Consider the following 23,964-nt stretch of genomic DNA (forward strand, 5'->3'; position numbering starts at 1 on the left):
AACACACATGGGGCCATGGCGGAAACCTGATCTTCCCACTGAAGCCTCCAGAAAAAAAAAAATTCCCCCTCAATGGCTTCTAGGGCATGGGGTATTTGGCATGCTTTTCCATCCCAAGGCCATTTTAAATCCAGGGTTTTTTTAAACAACAGGAAGCGAACGTGGACATCACTTCCTTATTTTTTTTTTTCTTTCCAAAAAGGCTTTTTTTCGGGCCTAAATTGCACCCAGATGGAGCACAAAATGTGGTCAAACATGGCCCCCATGCCACTCTACAACAGGGCATTTGGGGATAATTTTTTAATCCCTAGGAGCCCTGAAGGGCAAGTCCCCATTGACCACCATAATCATGTCCATCCCTACTTTTACAGAGTTTTTAAACCTAGGGTGATGTGTTCTCCTAATAATTTTCTCAAACAAGAAATGGGATTTCTAACCAATGTTGCCACCAATCCCTCATTTTGGTTCATGTGAAGCCCCCAAAGTTTCCTAGGGCCAAAAACGTTTGGGCCCTCAGACCCACCAAACTCTACTTGGATGCTAGCTTGAGGGCATATGTAGTCAGGGTTTATCCTGCCTCTTACATACAACAGGTGTAGGTTGCACCTGAATTATACAGATTAAGCTGCGTGCAGAATCTTTAGAATTAGTTTCCTTGCACAGCCCATGAAAAGTTAAACTGTACATCACATTATTCTCATTAAAAGTGGCTGTAGTTTATCCAAGTGTCTTGTGTCTCATCACTTACACACCCAGGCAGCAAACAACTGCTTGGGTTTGATGGTATCGTTAATATGGGTTCTAAACAATGTTGTTTCCATTTGTAACACCTCCCATGTTTTCCCATGCGGCTGCTTCTGTTAGGACTTTTCACCAGACAAGGATAAAAAGCAGAAGAATTTAGAACCATTATCAAGATTCCTAAACTTGAAAAGGGAAAACATTTTCACCTGGAATGCATTGATTTTTAAACCATTACCACTGGGTTAGATTAAGCAGAATCCAGATTAGATTAGTTTGATGAATTTGGATTGTTCTGTTTGTAAAGTGGTAATGGAGAATAATCATAAACATCAATTAGATGTTAGAGACATTTACAGTATTGGACAATAAACATGTAAAAAACTCCATGTCAAGCCACAACAATACAGGAAGATAATAAGATAAAAAATTACTTCGAACTGTCATGAGATTGTTTATGAACAATACGAGTATTTAATTTTATTCAATAGTATGATCAATAAATTTTCCATAGAGGCATAGTGCAGGATAGAAAGAAAATTTTGAATACGGGTAGAGGCAAAAAGGAATAAATAATAGAAAATGAAAGCCAGTGAGAGTTTATTAAGAAACCAAACCAAATCTCTGAAGGTAGGACAGGATTTGTTTTAATTCATTTGTTTAATTTGTCATTGGCGTTTTTACAATATTTTTTGAAATCAATTAAAATATATTTCTTAAAAAAAGCAGAATTTTAAAGCCGGAATAAAGGTGTCTTTGGCTTGTTACCTATCACCAATGGGGTCATGCCCCATTCCTGCCGCTGTCTTGCAATTTCCATTCTTGACTGTAGTGCCGCTTTTTAATGCTATTCATAAACTCGTCAATAGGCTCTCAATCTCACTTCTATTCCATTATTGAGTTGTACGTAGAAAGAATTTTGAAAAATAAGTTCTGGGACTAACTTGCTTCTAGGAACGTATCAAGCTGACATAGCCATCGACTAAGCTGAACTGTGGGATTCTGCAGGTTTCTAATCAAAAAATAACTTTCAAAGCTGTAATGTAGAGCCAAATGAATGGACTTCTGACATTTTTTGAGGAGTGGCGGTAGTAGTGGGATCTCCTAAAGCACTGGACTTTCCCTCACAAGTAATTTCTCTCACTGTCGTAAATTACAAGCGCTTTATAAATAAAGGTTAATACATAATAATAAATAACTAATCCATCCACTGGCTGACAGAGCAGGCGAACAACAAGAGGACTCAGAAGGGCCTGAGGAATCCAACATAGTTTATTGCTGGCAAAAGTTCCCCCCCAGTGGAAAAATTCAAGTTCCCAAAAAAAAAAAAACGAGGCCCCGAACAAAGAAAAAATGGCTGTTCATATAGGTAATTTCCAACACATGAGGTCCCTCCTAACAATGTATTCTATTGGCTGGTTTCCAAAGTGCAAACGTAAACAAAACTTTCATTACAATCAGTACCACCAGAATTTTGAATATATTAAAATACATTTTTGACTCATTTGGAATATTCCATCACTCTTCATCGCTTAGTGTTATATTGCCTCATCCAAGGATGCTGCTCTTAATGTTTTGGCATTTCAAAGCAAGCCTCGAACGCCTTGAATGCTTGCAAAAGGTCCACTTGTTTCTCTAAACCATTTTACTGCAAATTACTTGTTCAGCTATTTTCTCTCTCGCGTCACACACAACCTTGACTCCAGAACAGCCTTAATTTTTATATATCCATCAGTGCAACCATTTCTATCAAATCTATAGTGGGGCATATTAATATTAAAAAATCACATCCATCTCAAAGGGAGGTCCTAGTAGTATTAGAGCATTGTGGGAGAGTGAATGAGCAATAGGACTATTCTGGGTACTTTAGCAAGCTTATAGCAAGGGTTACAGGAAAGCTTTTGACGTTTGCCTCAAGAAATTTATAAACACACACAGGCCTTGCTCGTTCATTTCCATCACTTCGAACCCACAGCCCAGGCCCAGTCCACACACACAATCGACAAGCCAAGAACAAGCTCAACTGGAAGTCAAACGGAAGGCTCTCTTATAATCCCTATGACTTACCTCACACAGATGAGGCGGATCCAGCCTTACGAGTGGTCAAGGGAAACCTTCTTCAGTCAAGCAAGTGTAAGGAATACCTATTTAATTATATTTGATTTTATATCCCACTTTCCCACTCATTATCAGACACCAATAAGGGACCTACAGGATATAAGCTTCACTCATTTATATGCCTTTGGGAAAGTTAGTTAGATCTGGTTCTTGGAGATCCATGAAGATCTTGGTTTTGGCTCAAAACCAAAGAGAGATGTCCTGTTTTTGCAATGCAGCCAGAGTAAGTTATAGATCAAAATAAACAGAGGAACAATCAGATGTCCTGAGCTGATCCAACAATGAGACGTAAAGCTTATAGGACTACTTTAAGAAGCAACTAGATGGTCACATCTTTGTGGAAAAAAAAAAAAAAAAAAAAGACTTGTGTGACTTCTGAAATCAGTATGGGAGGCAAAATATCTTTACATAGCAGCTCACACAAGCCCCCAAGGCTTCAGGAATGCATTTTGACTATTTGGGATTGACAAAACCAATCCCATCTATCAGAGTGTTTGAGGGCTCACATGCAACACGCAGGTCACCACTTTGCCCCCACTCATGGTTTCAAACTCTTCCTTCTTGTGCATGCTGCCTCAGTCCTTTGCCTGCTATCTTGCTGGGGAATCTTAGTGTCCAACAGAAAAGGTTGGGGAACCTTTTACTGCCCGCAGATTAGAGGACCTGTGGGATTCCAGGGTGGGGGATGTTGTTGAAAGAACATACCCATCCAGGGCCACTGTTGGCATGGTGGCTGGCCAGGGATGGCCTGGGAGATGTGACTGGCAACCATCTGGAAAGCCTGGCAGATTCCACACCCATATTTTTATTCTAGTGGTACATTGCCAAGTATCTAGAGAGGGACCCAGAGCCTAAAGTTTAATCAGGCCATCCATCTCCCCTCTCTGCTCCACTCCCTTTCTCACACCCTTAAATACATTTCACTTCTGGTAGTTGTAGTTCAAAATAGCAATGTTTCTATTTCTGGGATTCTGGAAGGAGGTTGTCCTGCTCCCTGACCCTTTTGAATTGGAAACAACAAGGACTTGAACATGCAGGTTCTTGCAGGAAAAATGTATGCTCTCACAAGTACGTGAAGTGAAAGGTCCTCTCTGGTGTGGCTGTAGCTGAACAGGGAGGATGAGACTCACGCACCTTTCAGATGCTGGTAAGAACTGACCACTCCCATCATAGCTTACTATCGGCTATGCTGGTGATGACAATGATTAGAAATGTGATTCCCAAAACACATAATACAGGACTACCATTGTTTAGCCTTGTGATTTCTATAAGGTTACTGTCACATGATTTCTCAGTATTTAATAAGATCACTAATTGTTACTGAGAGAACTGTACAGGGCAATTCAAGTTTCCCTAAAGGCATACAGTCTTCGGTATAAGGAAACAAAAATATTTAAATATTAAAAAAATATTCCAAAGCCCAAGCCTGTTCAGGGTTCTAGGCTTTATAACTCAAGCAGAGTAGCAGAACGAAAATGTGTCCTTGTCTAACTATGCTTTCTCTAAGGAACTGAGACAATTACTCAAAAAAACCACACAATTAGCTTACACACCACAAGTTTACTAATGGCTTGCCAATCTACCATCTAGCATCAGCAGGCTCATATCCTAACCTAGCTCCCTAATGCCAATAGTTCAGCTAACAGAAGACCCTATACTTAATCTCACCGCTTTTTAAAAGAAAGTTGAGAGAGGAGAAAGATGGTGAACACCAACAGGACAGGAGAAAAAATGTGTGTGAGAGCAAGAACATTCCCAAAAGAGGCCTAGTGACCTGAATTCACATGCTTTGTTTACCCAGTTTGTAAAGTTTATGTCCTGTGAATCAGTTAGGAGCAACCTGAGATGTTTGAAAGACAGGAGAGACAGCCAGATTTGCATGCAGGAAAATCTCTATCTAAGGCAGGGGAAGCACAGAAATGCAAACAAAAATCTTCCACAAGAACCACATGTGGGTTTTTTTGTTTTTTTGTAATAGGCTGGAGTGGTTCAGAACTTCAGCTTGATGGGATTGGCTGCTGAGCTATGAAATCTCACACTGTTGAACCTTTGACCAGTCTCTCTTTCACCCTCCCTTACTTTACAAGATAGTTTCTGAAGATAAAGTGGCGGAGAAGAAAAGCCACTTAGGCACCTTGAGCTATGAAGAAAAGGGGGGATACCAGTGTTGTACTAAGCAACAAATATAAACTATGGTAGTGTTTGATGGGTTTTTCAGGCTATGTTCCAATGTCTCTCGCTGGCATCTTTCGAGAAGATGCTTCGTGTGAGAAGAAACTGTGGCATGTAATACAGGCAAGGACTAGCCATTCTACGGTCAGTTCAAAGAGGCAACCCTATTTGTTGTTGATGACACTTATTGCCTTCAGGTGGGTGGATTATTATTCCTCTCCTAATACGCACTCTGCATCCTTTCCTTTGGGTTTGCTGGCTGGACTCAGCTGGCGATCATGGGAGATGATGGTGTGGAAGGAAACACAAGGTCCGGTGTGCAGGATGGAGTGGAATGGTACAGAGACAGCCATCAGGTTTTCTTAAAGGCCGTGGCACCGGGCATCAGGATCAACAGCTATCCAGTTAAAGCGGAAACACATCACCATACCACCATAAACATCCAGTACCTTGTGCCGTGGGCCCCCAGGTGGTATAATTTCCCTATGTTGTCCTTGTATTCCTCTAGCTGGAGTCATGATTCCCATCTCAGCTGGGTATCTGCTAGTGTTATCTTAGGTTCTGGCAGTGGCCAGCATTGCATTGCACAGTTAAAACTGTGTGCCAGCTATGCGCCCATTCCTTGAATGAAAAGTCAGAAATGGTATGGTGACAGATTACTGTATATACTTCTGTATAAGTTGGAAATTTTCGTCAGAAAATCCACCCAAAAAACTGAGTGTTGACATACCGCTGGGTCCACACTCTTATAAAAAAAAAAATAACACTTCCCATCTCTGCGTAGAGTGGTGACAGGTGGACGTTTACTTCCATCCCGTCCAAGAGAAACTAAAAAGAAGCATTGGCCCCATTCTCCTTCTTTACCCATGACACTGGTTCTGGCCTTTGACCTGGTGTGTGGTGGAAAAAAAAATGGTGGCAGTGGTGGTGGCTCTTTAGTGCTTCCCCTCAAAGGCGTGCTGAGGCAAAATAAATAAGGTTGTGTTCTTCTTTTAGGTTCTCTTGTATGGATAAGTCTTGTTTTTTGCCACGATACTCCAGGAAGGGGAATCCCAGCAAGTTATTCCATCAATTAGGATTTGGCTTGAAGGCTTTGATACGACCCATTTCACGCTGTGTGTTTGTCAGTTTTCTGGGGTTTTTTTGTTAACATTCAGCCCAACGTTATCAATTAAAGTTTTAAAGTCTGTTTGTAATTCATTGACTAATAGGGCGTACAGATTGCGCACAAAGTCCACGCATAGCACGCATTAGGGGTTAGGAAGGGGCGTCACTCTGGACCCCTAACCCCAATATGCCAGATGCGTGCGAACATGGCGGCGCCCCTATACCACATGTGCGACGCCATGATACGTTAACGGACCCGCGACCGCCTCCAAACGGGGGGGGCGGGGTGCGCGTAAGTGATGTAGTGGGGCCTCGCGAGGGGCGCCTGAGGCGTCCTTTCCGCGGCCCCGGAAGGAGGGAAAAGCTTCCACGATTTGCGTTGCTGGCACAGCCTCTACACGGCCTGCGACCACCAATGAGAAAGGGGCAGGGCAGCAGAGTGGCCCCTTTCTCCGCTTCCCCACCGCCCTTAGTGTCCTTGGAGGTATTGAAGCCCCAGGACACCCCTTCAGCCGCGGGAAGCGGACTTTTTGCCCGCTTCCCCGCCGCCTGGAACGCAGTGGATCGGTGCCTCAGAGGCTGCCGTTTGTGGCAGCTGAGGCCCAATACAGCGGGGAAAGGGCCAGTTTACAGGCCGACCCAAAACTGGGCGGTCTGTAACTCTCCATAGCGCCTGAACAGACAGGCCAAATAAAGCTGCTCTGGTTCACCTTGGAGGTATGCTGTTTAAATGATGCAATGCATCCTATGAGGCCAGACGACATACCAAAGCCACCCTCAGTCCTAAAACTGGATGGTGGAAGCTGGCTTGGCGCGGCTTCTAGCCTCTTAGGATGCATTGCATCATTTTAAACAGCCTACCTCCCAAAGTGACCCGAAGAGCTTCTTTTGGCTGTCGTTCAGGCCCATATTCACCATTTCTTTGATTTGCCTTGTGCATATTTTTTTAGCCCTGCCGGCTTCTGGTCTCTCCCCCACCAGATATTGCACAGCTACCCATTTACATAGTTCTGTCGTCATCCCATCCAGCCTTTAGTGTGAGCACAAACAGTTAGGTTGCTGTAATTTTGTAAGTTCTTTGGCCTCCACTTGCCTTTCCTTTGCCCCTTTATATCCTTTGTTACATGCCTCAAGTTTTTTTACCCTTGATTATCCAGGGTCAATATCACAATCCATAATCTGGGCCCTAATCTTCAAAAAACTTGCCTCAACTATATGTTGCTTGACTTGTACACCAAGGGCTATAGAGTACATCCTGTTTAGGATTACTGTACACCCTTCTCTGTGGGACTGCCTTTGGAATACTGCTCAGAAACTTTCTAGCATGTTCAAAAACGCTGTGTGGCCAGGCTGCTGTTGCTTCAGGGTGGTTACAGGGCTCATGGTAGCTCCCCCTGTTGAAACCTGCTTCCACAGGCTACTGGTCCTTTCTGGGCAGAGTAGAGTTCAAAGTGCTGGTTATGGCCTTTTTAATCCCTTACATGGCTTGGTTCCAGACTAGCTAAACGACTTTATCTTCCTATTGGCTCAAATTCCCTCAGAGGAGGATTCCCTTGCCGCTTGGGCTCCGCTCCCCGCCGCAATCGCGGCGGGGCCCGGGGCCCAGGCGGCAAGGAAAAGCCTCCCCTATTCAAATGTAGGACACATTAAAAATGTGTCCTACATTTGAGAATTTTGTCCTACATTTTCCCCGGTTTGGAGGTCCAGATGTATGGCAACCCTATGGCTGCCTCATGTTGTCTTCTGGAATTTGTAGTTCAGTGAGGCCTAAGAGCTCTGGCTGAGAATTCTAAATGCCCCTCCTTAAACTGCAAATCCCAAAATGCAGCAGGAGGCAGCCAGAGCAGCACTATAAAAGGGTTGTGCAGTTATCTAGTGTCACCCCTCTTCTGAGGTGTCACCTTGTGTGGGCCATACTTCTTTTACCCCTGCCCCCCCCCCTGTGATGCTACTGCTCTCTCCAACAAACCTGAACATAGCTCAAGGTATGCAAGCTGCCCCACTAGTTCACACAAAACTGTCTTCCAAAATTTATTGGGAAAGCAATGGGAAATTATGCATTATTTTATTTACCGTATACAGTAGGGTGTCATTATCTGCGGGCTTGCCATCCAGAGATTTAAGCATCCGCAGATGGCAAGACTTGTTGTCCTCAATGGCGGAGCATGTACGTCACACTACCATTAGAGACAATGGGGACTTTAGGTCCCACTTTTTTGTATCTCTGGGAGGGGGGTCTGGAATGGATCCTCCGCGGATACCAAACTCTGACTATATGCTCGGTATCCATGGACTTGCTACCCACAGATTTGAGTATCCCTGGACGGCAGGCCCACACTGTCCCCAATGGCGGCCTGTGCATGCACCTCCGCTGGGGACAGACTTCAGTCCTGTTGTCTCTAATGGCGGCATGGTCACGTGCATACGCCACCACTGAAATCCTATTGTCCCTAATGGCAGTGCGGCCACATGCATGTGCCGCCATCAAGCACAACAGAACTTGAACATCCATGGATTTTGGTATCTGTGGCGGGGGTGGTGGTGGATGGATCCCTGTGGATAGCAAGGGCCGACTGTATCAGTTGACCTCATGTATAGGTCGAGGGCAGGTATTGGGACCAAAATTATGGAATTTGGCTGATCCATGACTACGCTGAGGGTAAAACTTTGGAGCACAGCATGAGATTTCTTCTAGCCACGGTGGGACTTTGGCATTTGAGGGGCAAAGTTTTGCTCGTCCTCCTCCTCTGCCATCCGGCCTTCTCCTCAAGAGAAAGCAGAGGAGCCTTGAGAGGTAAGCATTTGACTTTCCTCCTCTGCCATCGCCTGGCTCTCTCCCCAAACAGTCACCACTGCTATTTTTTCTAGCACTATGTATTATTGTATAAGTCAACCCAGGTTTTTAGGGGTCAATTTTTTGGCATAATGTTTTCAACTTATACATGAATATATATACAGTATATTTTAACCTAACCTTTGAGTTAATTAATCCTTTCAGTTAACTGAGTGCAAACTACTTCTGCACTTTGAATGCATTTTGCAGCAACTGAATGGGGGCAAAGGGGGAGTGTGGGAAGAAGAGAAAGAAACAAAGACATTTTAAAAGAAACTGAGGCGGGTTACAGACCGCCCAAAAGCGGCGGTCTGCTGCTGCCGCTGGTTGCAGCATCCAGAAACCGCAGCAGCCAAACAGCGCGGTTCCCGGATGCTGCAAAGAAGGAGTGCGAAAGTTGCGCTCCTTCCTGCGCCTCGGAAGAGACGCCGCAAGTGCCAAAGCTCGCACTCGCGGCGTCATTTCCGGGGCGCAATGTGCAGATGCAGCGCGTCCGCTACGTCAAGATGGCGGTGGCCGTGTGGAACGGCTGCCGCCATTTCGTACGGACTCAGTCTGCACTAGGGTTAGGGGCGTCTGGAAGAGACGCCCCTTTCTAACCCTAGTACGTGCTGAGCATGTACAGTATTTTCCTGCCCATTTGTAACGGGCCTAAGAAAATGGGATAGCAGAGGATTAATTGGGACTATATCTGCCAAATCGGGACTGTTGGAAGGCATGTTGCTTCTTGGTAAGTGTGCATGGGATTGTGTCCTCAAAAGCATAATTGTGGGTTGGGAATCTGGCTCTCCAAATGATATTGGACTCCCATCAACTTCAGCCAGCATGGTCAGGGATGATGAGAGTTATAGTCCAACATAATTCTGAAAGGGTAAAATTTCCCTCTTCCCTTTACCTAAGAGCATTTCTCACTGAGTTAATTTAGATTTCCAAGTAATTATGCATAGTTTGCATTGTTTTACACAAGCAAAAGAGCAAAGATATAGCATAATTGCATCTTGTACTGTTCTAGTAAGTGGATAATTTATAGACCTCCAGATAGTAAGATCTTCAACACCTATCAGCCCTAACCAGCATGCTGAGTGGTCAGTAGTAATAGGAGTTGAAGTCTAACAACTTTCAGAAGTTCTGAGGTTTCCTACTCCTGCCTTATATACTATTATTCATACTACACACTTCAACCTTGTTTTCACCTACTACATTACATACTAGAATATATATTTTTAAAGTATTTAATTCCGTTTTCACACATATTTTCTCTTTCTCCTCCCTACTGCTTTCTACTGTTAGAAAAATGGTAACAGGGAGTGTAGAAACCTGTTCCGTTTTGATTCATCACATTTTAAAACCCTACTGAGTATAATGAAATTTAGACCGAGGTGTGGGTACAGGATTATAGTCTTATGATGGAGTGTGGGACAGGCTTGGTATATATAGCTGTCAGGTTATATCTAGGACAGAGTGAACATAACCATCAATCATATATAAAAAACTGGAGAAAGAACTAAAAAACTGCTCTGTGTGTGTGTGTGTGTGTGTGTGTGTGTGTGTATACACAGCAGTTTTTTAGTTCTTTCTCCAGTTTTTTATATATAATTGATGGTTATGTTCACTCTGTCCTAGATATAACCTGACAGCTATATATACGTGACGTCCTCGCTCCGCGCCAGGGCGCATAATGCACCCTTTCCGCGGAGCAGGAAGGAGCTCCGTTTCAGAGCTCCTACCTGGTTTGGTCCGCTGGGCGCAGCCTTCAGACGGCTGCGCCCAGCAGACCAAAGGAGAAAGGGGCCAAGCCGAAAAGTGGAGGATCGGGGCCTCAGCGGCTGCCACTCTGAATGCTGAGGCCCCGATACACCAGGGAAAGGGGCGGGTACAGCCTGCCCCAAAGAGGCGGTCTGTAACCCGCCATAGCCTCCAGCACCTGGTATTTGTTACTGGTCACAGATGAAAACTGGGATATGTGTGGCCAAGCCACATCATAGTATGAATAAGATGGCAAAAGTTATTCTTAAGGAAGAACACACAAGCCAGGAGAGGCTGCAGCAGTTTGCTTTTGCCAGAGTCTACAGGTAAAGGTGAGATTTTGCCCTCTCCTCTTCTTCCTGCTGAGTTGAGTACAAACTATATCAACATTTTGACCTCAGTTTGCAGCATCCGAAGGACATAGGGAGAATGTGGGAGGAGAAAGAAACTGGAGCATTTTAAACACAGCTGAAAAGAGTGGGAGCATAGAGGAACAATTGGGAATGTTCCTGCCAAATTGGAACAGTTGAAGGATATGTGGTCAGTAGATGTGAAACTCCAGGTGAAACCTAAAACTATCAGATCATCTGCTGACTAAACCTTGATTTGAGCTATTTGAAGCTTGGCCACATTTTTGTGCCCTTTCAGTTTTTTGTTGTTGATGTTTTGTCACATCATTTCCAAGTTAAGGCAAACCTAAAGTGAATCTATCATGGGGTTTTCTTAGCAAGATTTGTTCAGAGGAGGTTTGCCATTGCCATCCTCTGAGACTGAGAGCATGTGACTTGTCCAAGGTCACACAGTGAGTTTCATGGCTGAGCAGGAATCGAACCCTGGCCTCCAAAGTCGTAGTCCAATGCTCAAACCACTATGCCACACTACTAAAAGTAGTTATACAAATATGAATTCTTATATGATCAAGAGGAACATCTTACAGGTTACAATGATGTTGGTCTGCTGTCTGTTAAATTCAGATTCCACACACCTGGGTGCTAACTAGTTTACAACAGCTAACTAGTGTACAATAGTCACGGGGAAGTAGTAGCACTACACCTCTCATCATCCCTTAACATGGATGATGCTGATGGGAATTGAAGCTCAACAACATCATAGACCACAAGTTTTCCACACCTGAAATAAGGTGTCCTTCCATAGCCTTGAATTAAGAGGAGGTGGAGTTAGTATGGCTTTGTTGAATTTGGGATTGGATCTAAACATCAGAGAAAGTCCAGTGGAGAAGGTCCTTGCCCCTTTTCAGGATTCACTCATTGTATTTACTGCCTTTTGGCACACAAAAGGAGAATTAGTAACTGTTTCATTCAAACTCCTGCTTTATTGCTTTGATGTGGTTTCTTAGCTTGAAAATAATTTGTTTTCATTCCTTGGAACAAACGGTAGAGTTTATATAATTCAGAGAAGATTGAAAAGAGATATTATAGGTGGTCTTATTTTCTCTGTTGTGTAGGCAGGTTTCCTAAAGTTACCTGGATTTTCTGAAGGTGGGGAGTGCCTTACTTTGAGGTCAAAGTTAAAGATCAATATGGAAAATCAACCCTTGGAAGTTATTGTGATTTCCAGCCAAGGAGGGCTTTGTCAGAAGCGCCCAGCACCAATCTCAGAAGAAGGCCTACATGTTTACAAGAGGCTACGGAGGGATTCACCAGTTTACCCCATGGAGTGGGAAAATTATCCACCACCACCAGACTGGAGTAGGTGCACTTTTTCTAGCAGTGGGGGAATGGTTGCTGTTGAGATCTTTTCTGTATTTCAAAGTGGAAAAGAAAAGACGTGTGAAGAGATGGATGTCTTTAAGGAGGTAATAACCCATGTCCAGAGTGTGGAAACATCATCATTTATTAATAATAATAACAATAATAATAATTACAGTTGTCCCTCTGTAACCACAGTTTTGTTAGCCACGGATTCAGCCATCTACAGCTTGAAAATATTTTTAAATATATATAAATTCCAAAAAGAAAACCTTGATTTTGCAATTTTAGATTATTATTATTATTATTATTATTTATATAGTGTCATCCATGTACATGGTGCTTTACAACAGAATAAAGCATTTAGAACTACTGTCCTTCAGTAATTTAAAAGACAAAATTACCGGTACAATACCAACAATGCAATAGTAAAATGCAGTAGTAAAGAATAGTGTAAAAACCCCAAAAAGCTACACATTTTTGTATGCTTTTAATTGTACTGTTTTTTTAATATCGTACGCAGCCCTGAGTTCCAGTCCTGAAAGAAAGGCGGGATATAAATATAAATATAACAATAATAAAACACACAAAAATGCAAAATGCAGAATACAATAGATAATCAATTACAGTTAAAATATAAAGCATTAATTTGAAATCCCCAATGTTTTAGAAAACAAAAAAGTAAGGGACACCATTGTACTACACCACTGTATTTAATGGGATTTGAGCATCCATGGATTTTGGTATCCACAGGGGGGTCCTGGAACCAAAGGTTCACTTTATTATTATTATTATTATTATTATTATTATTATTATTATTATTTTGAACCTACCACGTTAGTTGGAAGATTATAGAAACAGTCCAAAAACAAACATTTTCATGCTCTGTTTGTGTTTGCTAACATTTGTGTTCAAGATCATGGAGTCATATTTGATTAAAAACAACTAAGCGTCTTATGCTAAAGTTTGGGTCTCCCATTTTCTGGTGGCGCTTCTTTGGATTTGGAGACTGCAGATGAATCTCTGGGCTCCCCAGAGTTTTTATTTAAATTTAATAGTAGCCTCCATTGAGACCAAAGGGGCTTTGGGAGGCTTTGCAAGTCTAGCAGCCCTTTTTACATGACTTGTCTCCTTGAACCGTCACTTCATCCTGTCCCATTTGTCTCAAGAAGCTCTCTCTTTTATCTTCAGTGCCTAATCTTGCCTTGTTCCTTGGCAGTACCTTTTAAAAAGAGATTTAGGAAGAAAGAAGGGGCAAGGGAGAGGGCATCACAGTGCTCAGGTGTGTGTCCTTTCTCTGCAGCATCCTCTTCAGTTGAGCAGGAAGGCACAAAGTTTGACACAGATGTTCTGACTTTGGTGTATTACAGCTATCCTTGAGAAGGCGTCCAACCCTCAAGGGAAAGATGGTCTCTAGAAATCTAAGAGGTCAAGGAGAGGCTGTTAATAGAGCTTGGTTTAATTGGTTACAGCTCATTTGGCTTTGCTGGAGACTTCTGCCAAGGATGCCACTCAACCGCTGGAAACAGAAGAGATACAACTGGAGAGAAAAATCTTAATGTCAAGACCTCGAAAGAGAAAACCGGAGAAAAAAACCTTAAAGCCAAGACCTCAAGAGATACAACCAGAGAGAAAAACCTTAAAGCAAAGTCCTCAGCAGGCGCCATCTCCACAGCAGAGACCATCTTTGAGTGAGTTTTATTTGTATTATCAACTTTCAGTTTCACCTGGTTGGGATCAATCTACACTTTGGGGCACGGCCTTTTATTATGCTGCCACGGAAAGGGGATGTTCAGTGGCCTCTTCTGATTCATAACTAGGCTACCAATATGGATGTGCCAAGTGCCCTTGCCCAATGTTCTTGTTTCCTTTTAAAAAAAAATTAAATCTTTATTAAACAACACATTGGTGTAATTTAAAAACAATAATTATACATAAACCTATATTTAATACTACTACTTTGCAAATGATTAGATGAACCAAACAGAACGTTTCGTCTGCTTCCAAGTTAACAAATCTTTCTTTGTAATATCCACCTCTTTCAAGAGCCTAAATCTTAAATGTTGACTTCTTCTTTAGTCTGATTGAATTTTTTTCTGCGACTTAATAAATTCCCATGTTTTATTTTATATTCTTCATTGTAATTTTCTGTTATTCATTTGCCCTCATTAATGGTATTATCCCCCTACTGTGTTCTTTCTAACTATATAAAATAAGTCTGTAAAGAGTTCTTGTAGCACCTTTGAGACTAACTGAAAGAAAGAAGTTGGCAGCATGAGCTTTCCTAGATTTCAGTCTACTTCTTTAGAAGTTTATGATAGCTCATGCTGCCAACTTCTTTCTTTCAGTTAGTCTCAAAGGTGCTAAAAGATCTCTCTACAGACTGATTCCACAGACTAACATGGCTGTATCTTTGAATTCTTTATAAATTAAATCGTTCAGCTGATATTTTGCAGATTTGACCATATAATTTTCCAATAAATTCTTGACTCTTAATCATTCCTCTTCAACTTTTTTTATGAATTATTTTTCAACCAATAAGTAATTTTGTCCATTTCCATCATGTCTGATAACTTTAATAGCCACTTTTCTGCAATAGGTAAATCTTTTAACTTTTCACTTTTGAGCATATTGAATCCTTGCTGCTGTCACCTTATATATTATTCTCCAGTTTTTCCAAAGTCTTTGCCTAAGGAAGTTGTGATGTTTAATAGGAAGAGTTCTGCATTTAATGGAAAGGACTTTCCAAGAATTTTTGTGTCCTCATCCCCTTTCAACTAGTGGAAGTAGCAGCAGGCACCATCACCCATCACCAAGCTGTCCCATTTGGAACTGTTTCTTTCCATTTCCTTAGGTTTTCATAGCCTTCACTCAGGAGACAAAAGGATACAATTATTATATGATAGCAGGTAGAGTGTTCTATATTTTCAGACTAGAGAAAGCAGCATAATTTAATAATAGCCAATATTGCATGCCCACTTCTCAGAATACCATTTACATCTGTGTATTTGTTGTTGTTGTTGACTGCCCTTAAGTCAACCCTGACTCATGGTGACCTTGTGGATGAGACATTGCCAAGACTTCCTATCCTCCACTACTTTGCTCAGGTCCTGCAAATTCTGCTCAGTGACCTCCCAGATTGTGTCTTATCTATGTGGTGTGTGGTCTTCCTCTCTACCTTTCCTAGTATTATTATCTTTTAACGATGTGACTAAAGTATGACTGCCTCAATTTGATCATCTTGGCTTCCAAGGAGATTTCAGGCTTTGTCTGTTCCATGACCCATTTGTTTGTCTTTTTGGGTGTCCACAGTATCCTTGGCACTCTTCTCCACCACCACATTTCAAATGTGTTGATTTTCTTCTTACCCGCTTTTTTCACTGTCCATCTTTCACTTCTGGGCATGGTGATGAGAAATACAATGGCCTGGATGATTCTAACTTTAGTTTTCAGTTGTATATTTTACTCTTTAGGATCTTATCTAGTTCTTTGATGGCTTCTCTTCCCATTCATAGTCTTCTGATTTCTTGACTGCAGTCTCCGTTTTGATCAATGTTTGATCCTAGGTACAGGAACTCTTTTAACTGTTTTGATTTCCAGGTATGTCTTCCGTGGTCATTATTTTTGTTTTCTTTATGTTCAGTATTAGGCCTGCCTTTGCACTTTCATATTTGACTTTCCTTAGTAATGTTTCCAAGTTGTGATGTTTTCTGCTAGTAGTGTGGTGTTATCTGCATACCTTAGATATCTGTGTAACCAAGTGGAATACTGCAAGATTACATTTTCTGATTTGACAACACTTCTGATTTTAGCATTTGTAAGATCTTCAAGGATTGGACCTGCTGCCTCTCTTCAGCAAAGTATTCCTGTAGGACCATAGTCTAACATTTTGATCAGTATTTCAGATCAGTGTGTTTCTTTTGTGTTTGTTTGATTGTGAGGCAGGGTTATTCTGTACTGTAGCAATGACAGTGTTTCAGAGGGAATTATTATTTTCCAGGAAAAATGTTTCCTGTCAGGTCTTTGAATTTTGTCTCTTGCTAATAAGGGAAAGCACTTTGTTCTTTGCTTTGTTCTTGCTGTGTGCCATATCTTCAAAGGATGCCTGTTATCCCCCCTTGTCTTACTTCTTACTATCAGTGAGTACTGTTTGGTTTTTTTAGAACACAAAGACTGGATGTAACTAGTTGGAAATAGCATATCACTTTCAGTTAATTGCTTTCTGCAGTGTCTAAGCTGTAACTAAGTTACGTTGTTATTGTTGTTCTGTGCCTTCAAATAGTTTCTGACTTATGGGCAAACTCATCATGGTGTTTCCTTGGCAAGATTTGTTCAGAGGGGGTTTGCCTTTGGTTTCCTCTGAGGCTGAGAGAATATGATTTGCTCAAGGTCACCGACTGGGTTTCCATGGCTGAACCCTGGTCTGCAGTCTCAAACCATTACACCACACTGGATCTTGACACTATGCTTACTGTGGTCCAGGATGGACCAGAAGGAATGTTTCATGTCTTTGTTTTTTTCTTAAGAGAGGGAAGTTGCCTGAGGCTCACCCTTTAGTCCTTTTACAAGTCATGGGCAGTGATTTTTTTTAATTGTTATCTAGATGGATTGCACAATTGCCGAGAGAGAGAGACCCTGGTGCTTTTAATATCAGCATCCCTAATTTTGAATTGGGAAGCTTCTATTGCAGCATGCATGTATCTTAAGAGGATCATTACTTAGACTCTCAGGCAATGGCTTTTGGGAGTTACATTAAGCTTCAAGCGAGGCAGCTGTGATGGTTAAGTTTTCTTACTGTTAGACTTTTTCTTTGTCAGGTTAATGGAGGGGATCTGAGCATGTGACAGTGCTAATCTGTGGACACAGTTTTATGATTTAGGCCAGCCACAGGGCACCAGGAGCAGGTTGCGGTACCCAGTGGGAGCTGAGTCAATTGGCTGGGTTTCACTCAAGGCTGGTCAAGCATGGGACACAGTGGCAGCATTGACTTCCCACTTCATTCATTTAGTGAGGTTCCCTCTAGGTGTTTTGCTGCTTGATTTTGGTGGTGGTTACTTAAATTGGTTAAAGGGCAAGGCACTGATCTGGCAAGCCTTAAAGGATTTCAACCATTCGGAGGTGTCACAGGCAGTTAGCATGCATCTTGCAATCCAAGATGTTTCTAGTGTGCATTGGGTGGAAAGTGTATTATCTCAAGGGGCTAAATGGGGCATGGAAAAAGGTCAGTGGTGACATTTGTTTGGCTTGACATCAAAGGTGGGCAACTGTGGAAGGCTAGTGGGCCACATTAAAAACAACAACATGGGGCCATGGCGGACTGTATCTTCCACTGAAGCCTCCAGAAAAAAAATAAAATTTCCCCCTCAATGGCTTCTAGGGCATGGGGGTATTTTTGGCATGCTTTTCATCCCAAGGCCATTTTAAATCCAGGGTTTTTTAACAACAGGAAGCGAGTGGACATCACTTCCTTATTTTTTTTTCTTTCCAAAAAGGCTTTTTCTGGGCCTAAATTGACCCAGAAGGAGCACAAAATGTGGTCAAAATGCCCCCATGCCACTCTACAGGGCATTTGGGATCATTTTTTAATCCCTAGGAGCCCTGAAGGTGCATGTCCCCAGGAACCATAATATGTCCATCCCTACTTTACAGAGTTAATAGGATGATGTGTTCCTATAATTTTTCTCAAACAAGAAATGGATTTCTAACCAATGTTGCCACCTCATTTTTGGTTCATGTGAAGCCCCCAAAGTGTTCCTGGGCCAAAACGTTTGGCCCTCAGACCCACCAAACTCTACTTGGATGTAGCTTGAGGAATGTAGTAGAGTTTATTCCTGCCTCTTCCTACAACAGGTGTAGGTTGCACCTGAATTATACAGATTAGCTGCGTGCAGAATCTTTAGAATTAGTTTCCTGCACAGCCATGAAAGTACTGTACATCACATTATTCTCATTAAAGTGGCTGTAGTTTATCCAAGTGTTTGTGTCTATCACGTTACACCTCAGGCAGCAAAACTGCTTGGGTTTGATGGTATGTTAATATGGGTTCTAAACAATGGTGTTTTCCATTTGTAACCCTCCCATGTTTTCCCATTGCGGCTGCTTCTGTTAGGACTTCACCAGACAAGGATAAAAAGCAGAATTTTAGAACCATTATCAAGATTCCTAAACTTGAAAAGGGAAAACATTTTCACCTGTGAATGCATTGATTTTTAACCATTTACCTGGTGGTAGATTAAGAAGATCAGATAGATTAGTTTGATGAAGTTGGACTGTTCTGGTTGTAAAGGTAATGGAGAATAATATAACATCAATTAGATGTTAGAGACATATTGGAACATTACATGTAAAACTCATGTCAAGCCAACAATACAGGAAGATAATAAGATAAAAATTTCTTAGACTGTTCATGAGATGTTTATGAAAATCGAGTTATTTAATGTTATTCATAGTATGATATATTTTCATAGAGGCATAGGAGGATAGAAAGAAAATTTTGAATTACGGGTAGAGGGCAAAAAGGAATAAATAGAAAATGAAAGCCAGTGAGAGTTATTAAGAACCAAATCTCTGAAGGTAGGAAGGATTTGTTTAATTCATTTGTTTAATTTGTCATTGGCGTTTTTAAAATATTTTTTGAAATCAATTAAAATAGCCGGATAAAGGTGTCTTTGGCTGGTACCTATCACATGGGGTCATGCCCATCCTGCTGCTGTCTTGCATTTCATTCTTGACTGTAGTGCCGCTTTTAATTGATTTCATAAACTCGTCAATCTCACTTCTATTCCATTATTGACTTTGTACATAGGAAAGAGTTTGGAAAAATAAGTTCTGGACTATTGCTTCTAGAACGTATCAGCTGACATAGCCATCGACTAAGCTGACTGTGGGATTCTGCAGGTTCTAATCAAAAAATAACTTTTCAAGCTGTAATGTAGAGCAAATGAATGACTTCTGCATTTTTTTGAGGAGTGGAGATGTAGTGGGATTCTTAAAGCCTGGACTTTCTCTCACTAAGTAAATTTCTCTCACTGTGTAAATTTACAGCGCTTTATAAATAAAGGTTAATAATAGTAATAATAATAATAAATCCACTGGCTTGACAGAGCAGAGAAAACAAGAGGACTCAGAAGGCTGAGAATCCAAAATGTTTATTGCCGGCAAAAGTCCCCAGTGGAAATCAAGTTCCAAAAAAAACTGAGGCCCCGAACAAAGAAAATGGCTGTTCATATAGGTAATTCCAACAATGAGGTCCCTAACAATGTATTCTATTGGCTGGTTCAAAGTGCAAACGTACAAAACTTTCATACAATCAGGACACAGAATTTTGAATATATTAAAATACATTTTTTGACTCATTTGGAATATTCCATCACTCTTATCGCTTATGTGTTATTTGCCTCATCCAAGGATGCTGCTCTTAATTGTTTTGGCTTTCAAAGCAAGCTAGACGCCTTGATGCTTGCAAAGGTCAACTTGTTCTCTAAACATTTTACTGCAAATCTTGTTCAGCATTTTCTCTCTTGCGTACACACAACCTTGACTCCAGAAAGCTTATTTTTATATATCCATAGTGCAACCATTTCTATAAATCTATAGTGGGGATATTAATATTAAAAATCCATCCATCTCAAAGGGAGTCCTAGTAGTTTAGAGCATTTGTGGGAGATGTGAATGAGAATAGGAATTTCTGGGTACTTTAGCAGATAGCAGGGGTGAAGGAAAGCTTTTGCGTTTGCTCAAGAATTTATAAAACACACAGGCCTTGTCGTTCATTTCCATCACTTCTGAACCCACAGCCCAGGCCCAGTCCACACACCAATGCAAGAAGAAAGCTCAACGGAGTCAACGGAAGGCTTCTTATAATCCCTATGACTTTACATCAGATGAGCTGGATCCAGCCTACGAGTGGTCAAGGGAACCTTCTTCAGTCAAGCAGTGTAAGGAATACCTATTTATTTATTTGATTTATATCCCACTTTCCCCTCATTATAAGACCCAAATGGACCTACAGGAGCTAAGCTTCACTCTTTATATGCTCTTTGGGAAGTAGTTTAGATCTGGTTCTTGAGATCATGAGATCTTGGTTTTGGCTCAAAACCAAGATGAGATGTCTGTTTTTGCAATGCAGGCAGAGAAGTTATAGATCAAAATAAAAGAGGAAATAGATGTCCTGAGGCTTGATCCAATGAGAGTAAAGCTATAGGACTACTTTAAGAAGCAACTAGATGGTCACTTCTTTTGTGGAAAAAAAACACTTGTTGTGACTTCTGAAATCAGTATGGGAGGCAAAATATCTTTTACATAGCAGATCACAAGCCCCCAAGGCTTCAGGAATGCATTTTGACATTTTGGGATGACAACAATCCCATCTATCAGAGTGTTTGAGGGCTCACATGCAACACGCAGGTCACACTTTGCCCACTCATGGTTTCAACTCTTCTTCTTGTGATGCTGCCTCAGTCCTTTGCCTGCTATCTTGCTGGGGGATCTTAGTGTACCAGAAAAGGTTGGGGAACCTTTACTGCAGGATTAGAGGACCTGTGGGCTTCCAGATGTTGTTGAAGAACTATACCCATCAGCACCTGTTGGCATGGTGGCTGGCCAGGGATGCTGGGAGATGTGATCTGGCAACATCTGGAAAGCTGCAGATTCCACACCCTATGTTTTATTCTAGTGGTACATGCCAGTATGAGAGGGACCAGAGCCTAAAGTAATCAGGCCATCCATCTCCCCTCTCTGCTCCACTCCTTCTCCACCCTTAAATACATTTTCCTTTTTGGTAGTTGTAGTTCAAATAGAAATGTTTCTATTTCTGGGATTCTGAAGGAGGTTGTTCCTGCTCCCTGACCCTTTTGAATTGGAAAAAACAAGGATTGAACCTGCAGTGTTCTTTGCAGGAAAATGTATGCTCTTTCACAAGTACGTGAAAGGTCTCTTTGTGTGTGGCTGTAGCTGACAGGGATGAGACTCACGCACCCTTTCAGATGCTGTAGAACTGCAACTCCCATCATAGCTTACTATCGGCTATGCTGGTGTGAAATGATAGAAATTGTGATCCAAACACATATACAGGACTACCATTGTTTAGCCTTGTGATTTCTATAAGAAGGTTACTGTACATGATCTAGTATTTAATAAGATCACTAATTGTTACTGAGAGAACTGTAGGGCAATTCAAGTTCCTAAGGCATCAGTCTTCGGTAAGGAAACAAAAATATTTAAATATTAAAAAATATCAAAGCCAAGCCTGTTAGGGTCTAGCTTTAAATCAGCAGAGTAGCAGAAACGTGTCCTTGTCTAACTATGCTTCTCTAAGAAATGAGAATGACTCAAAAACAACACAATTAGCTTAAACCCAAGTTTACTAATGGCTTGAATCTACATATGCATAAAGGCTATATCCTAACCTAGCTAATGAATAGTTCAGTTAAAGAAGAAATCTTTATCTCACCTTTTTTAAAAGAAAGTTGAGAGAGGAGGAAGGTGGGGAACCCAACAGGACAGGAGAAAAAATGTGTGTGAGAGAGAACTTCCCAAAAGAGGGAGTGACCTGAATCACATGCTTTGTTTACCAGTTTGTAAAGTTATTGTCCTGTGATTCAGTAGGAGCAACTGAGATATTTGAAAGAAGGGAGAGACAGCCAGATTTGCATGCAGGAAAATCTCTTATCTAAGGAGGGGAAGACAGAATGCAAAAAAATCTTCCAACAAGAACCAATGTGGTGTAATGTCTGGAGTGCTAGACTTCAGCTTGAGGGATGCCTGCTGAGATATGAAATCTCACTGGTTGACCTTTGACCAGTCTCTCTTTCACCCTCTCCTACCTTACAAGATAGTTCTGAAGATAAAGTGGGCAGGAGAAGAAAAGCCACTTATGGCACCTTGAGCTCATTGAAGAAAAGGGGGGATACAAGTGTAACTAAGCAACTAAAATATAAACTATGGTAGTGTTTTGTGGGTTTTTCAGGCTATGTGCCAATGTTCTCTCGCTGGCATCTTCAGAGAAGATGCTGTGAGAAGAAACTGTGGCATGAACACAGAGAAAGGACTAGCCATTCTAAGGTCAGTTTCAAAGAAGAGCAACCCTATTTGTTGTTGATGACACTTGATTGCCTTCCAGGTGGTGTGGATATTATTCCTCTCCTAAGACGCACTCTGCATCCATTTCCTTTGGGTTTGCGGCTGGACAAGCTGGAGATGATGGTGTGGAAGGAACACAAGGTCAGGCTGTGCAGGATGAGCTTGGAATATGGCTACAGAGACAGCATCAGGTTCTTAAAGGCAGTGCCGGGCATCAGGATCAAGCTCTCAAGTAAAGGGACATCCCAGTACCTTGTGCAGTGGGACCCAGGTGAGTATAATTTTCCTATGTTGTCCTTGTATTCTCTCTAGCTGGAGTCATGATCCCATCTAGCTGGGTATCTGATAGTGTTATCTTAGGTTCTGGCAGTGGCCAGCAGTGCATTTGCACAGATAAAACTAGTGGGCCAGCTATGCCCATTCCTTGAAAAGTCAGAACTGGCTATGGTGACATGATTACTGTATATACTTCTGTATAAGTTGAGAAATTTTAGTCAGAAAATCCACCCAAAAAACTGAGTTGACATATCCGCTGGTCAACTCTTATAAAACAAAAAGAACAATTCCCATCTCTGAGTAGAGTGGTGAAAGGTGAGAGTTTACTCCATCCAGTCCAAGAGAAGCTAAAAGAAGCATTGGCCCATTCTCCTTTCTTTACCATGACACTGGTTCTGGCCTTTTTGAATGTGTGGGTGGAAAAATGGTGGCAGTGGTGGTGGCTCTTTAGTGCTTCCCCTCAAAGGAGTGCTGAGAAAATAAATAAGGTTGGTGCTTCTTTTAGGTTCTCTTGGGATGGATTAAGCTCTTGTTTTTTGCCACGATACTCAGAGAAGGGGATCCCAGCAATGTTATTCCAGCAATGAGGATTTGGGCTTTGAAGGATTTGAATACGACATTCACGTGTGTGTTTGTCAGTTTTCTGGGTTAAAATCAGGCAAAGTTATCACATTAAAGTTAAAGGCTGTAATCATTGCTAACTAGGGCGCGTTACAGATGCGCACAAAGTACACGCAGAGCACGCATTAGGGTTAGGAAGGGGCGTCACTTCTGGACACCCCTAACCCTAATATGCACAGAGCGTGTAGAAAATGGCGGCGCCCTATACACATGGGCGCCGCCATGACTACGTAACGACCGCGCCGCCTCCAAACGGGGTGGCGCGGAAGTGATGTAGTGGGGCCGCGCGAGGGCGCCTGAGGCGTCCTTTCCGCGGCCCCGGAAGGAGCTCCACGATTTGCGTTGCTGGCACAGCCTCTACACGGCTGCGACACAAATGAGAAAGGGGCAGAGTGGCCCCTTTCTCCGCTTCCCCACCGCCATTAGGTGTCTTTGGGGTATGAAGCCCCAAGGACACCCCTTTCCAGGCCGCGGGGAAGCGGACTTTTGCCGCTTCCCCGCAGCCTGGAAAGCAGTGGATCGGGGCCTCAGAGGCTGCCGTTGTGGCAGCTGAGGCCCAAT

The 23,964-nt window shown here is 42.1% G+C and overlaps 1 protein-coding gene across 1 annotated transcript in view; it reads left to right on the forward strand.

The window, feature by feature from the left end:
• Window positions 1-22,818, forward strand: part of LOC121933795 — a 38,768-nt gene extending 15,950 nt beyond the window's left edge. Inside the window, exons 3-6 of the mRNA XM_042473785.1 lie at window positions 12,183-12,426; window positions 13,899-14,117; window positions 20,223-20,363; window positions 22,547-22,818. Of these exons, the coding sequence (XP_042329719.1) occupies window positions 12,183-12,426; window positions 13,899-14,117; window positions 20,223-20,363; window positions 22,547-22,818 (876 nt within the window). The remainder of the gene's footprint in view (window positions 1-12,182; window positions 12,427-13,898; window positions 14,118-20,222; window positions 20,364-22,546) is intronic.
• The last annotated feature ends 1,146 nt before the right edge of the window (window positions 22,819-23,964 follow it).

Source organism: Sceloporus undulatus, chromosome 6 (assembly GCF_019175285.1).
Source record: "Sceloporus undulatus isolate JIND9_A2432 ecotype Alabama chromosome 6, SceUnd_v1.1, whole genome shotgun sequence".
Lineage (NCBI taxonomy): Eukaryota > Metazoa > Chordata > Lepidosauria > Squamata > Phrynosomatidae > Sceloporus > Sceloporus undulatus.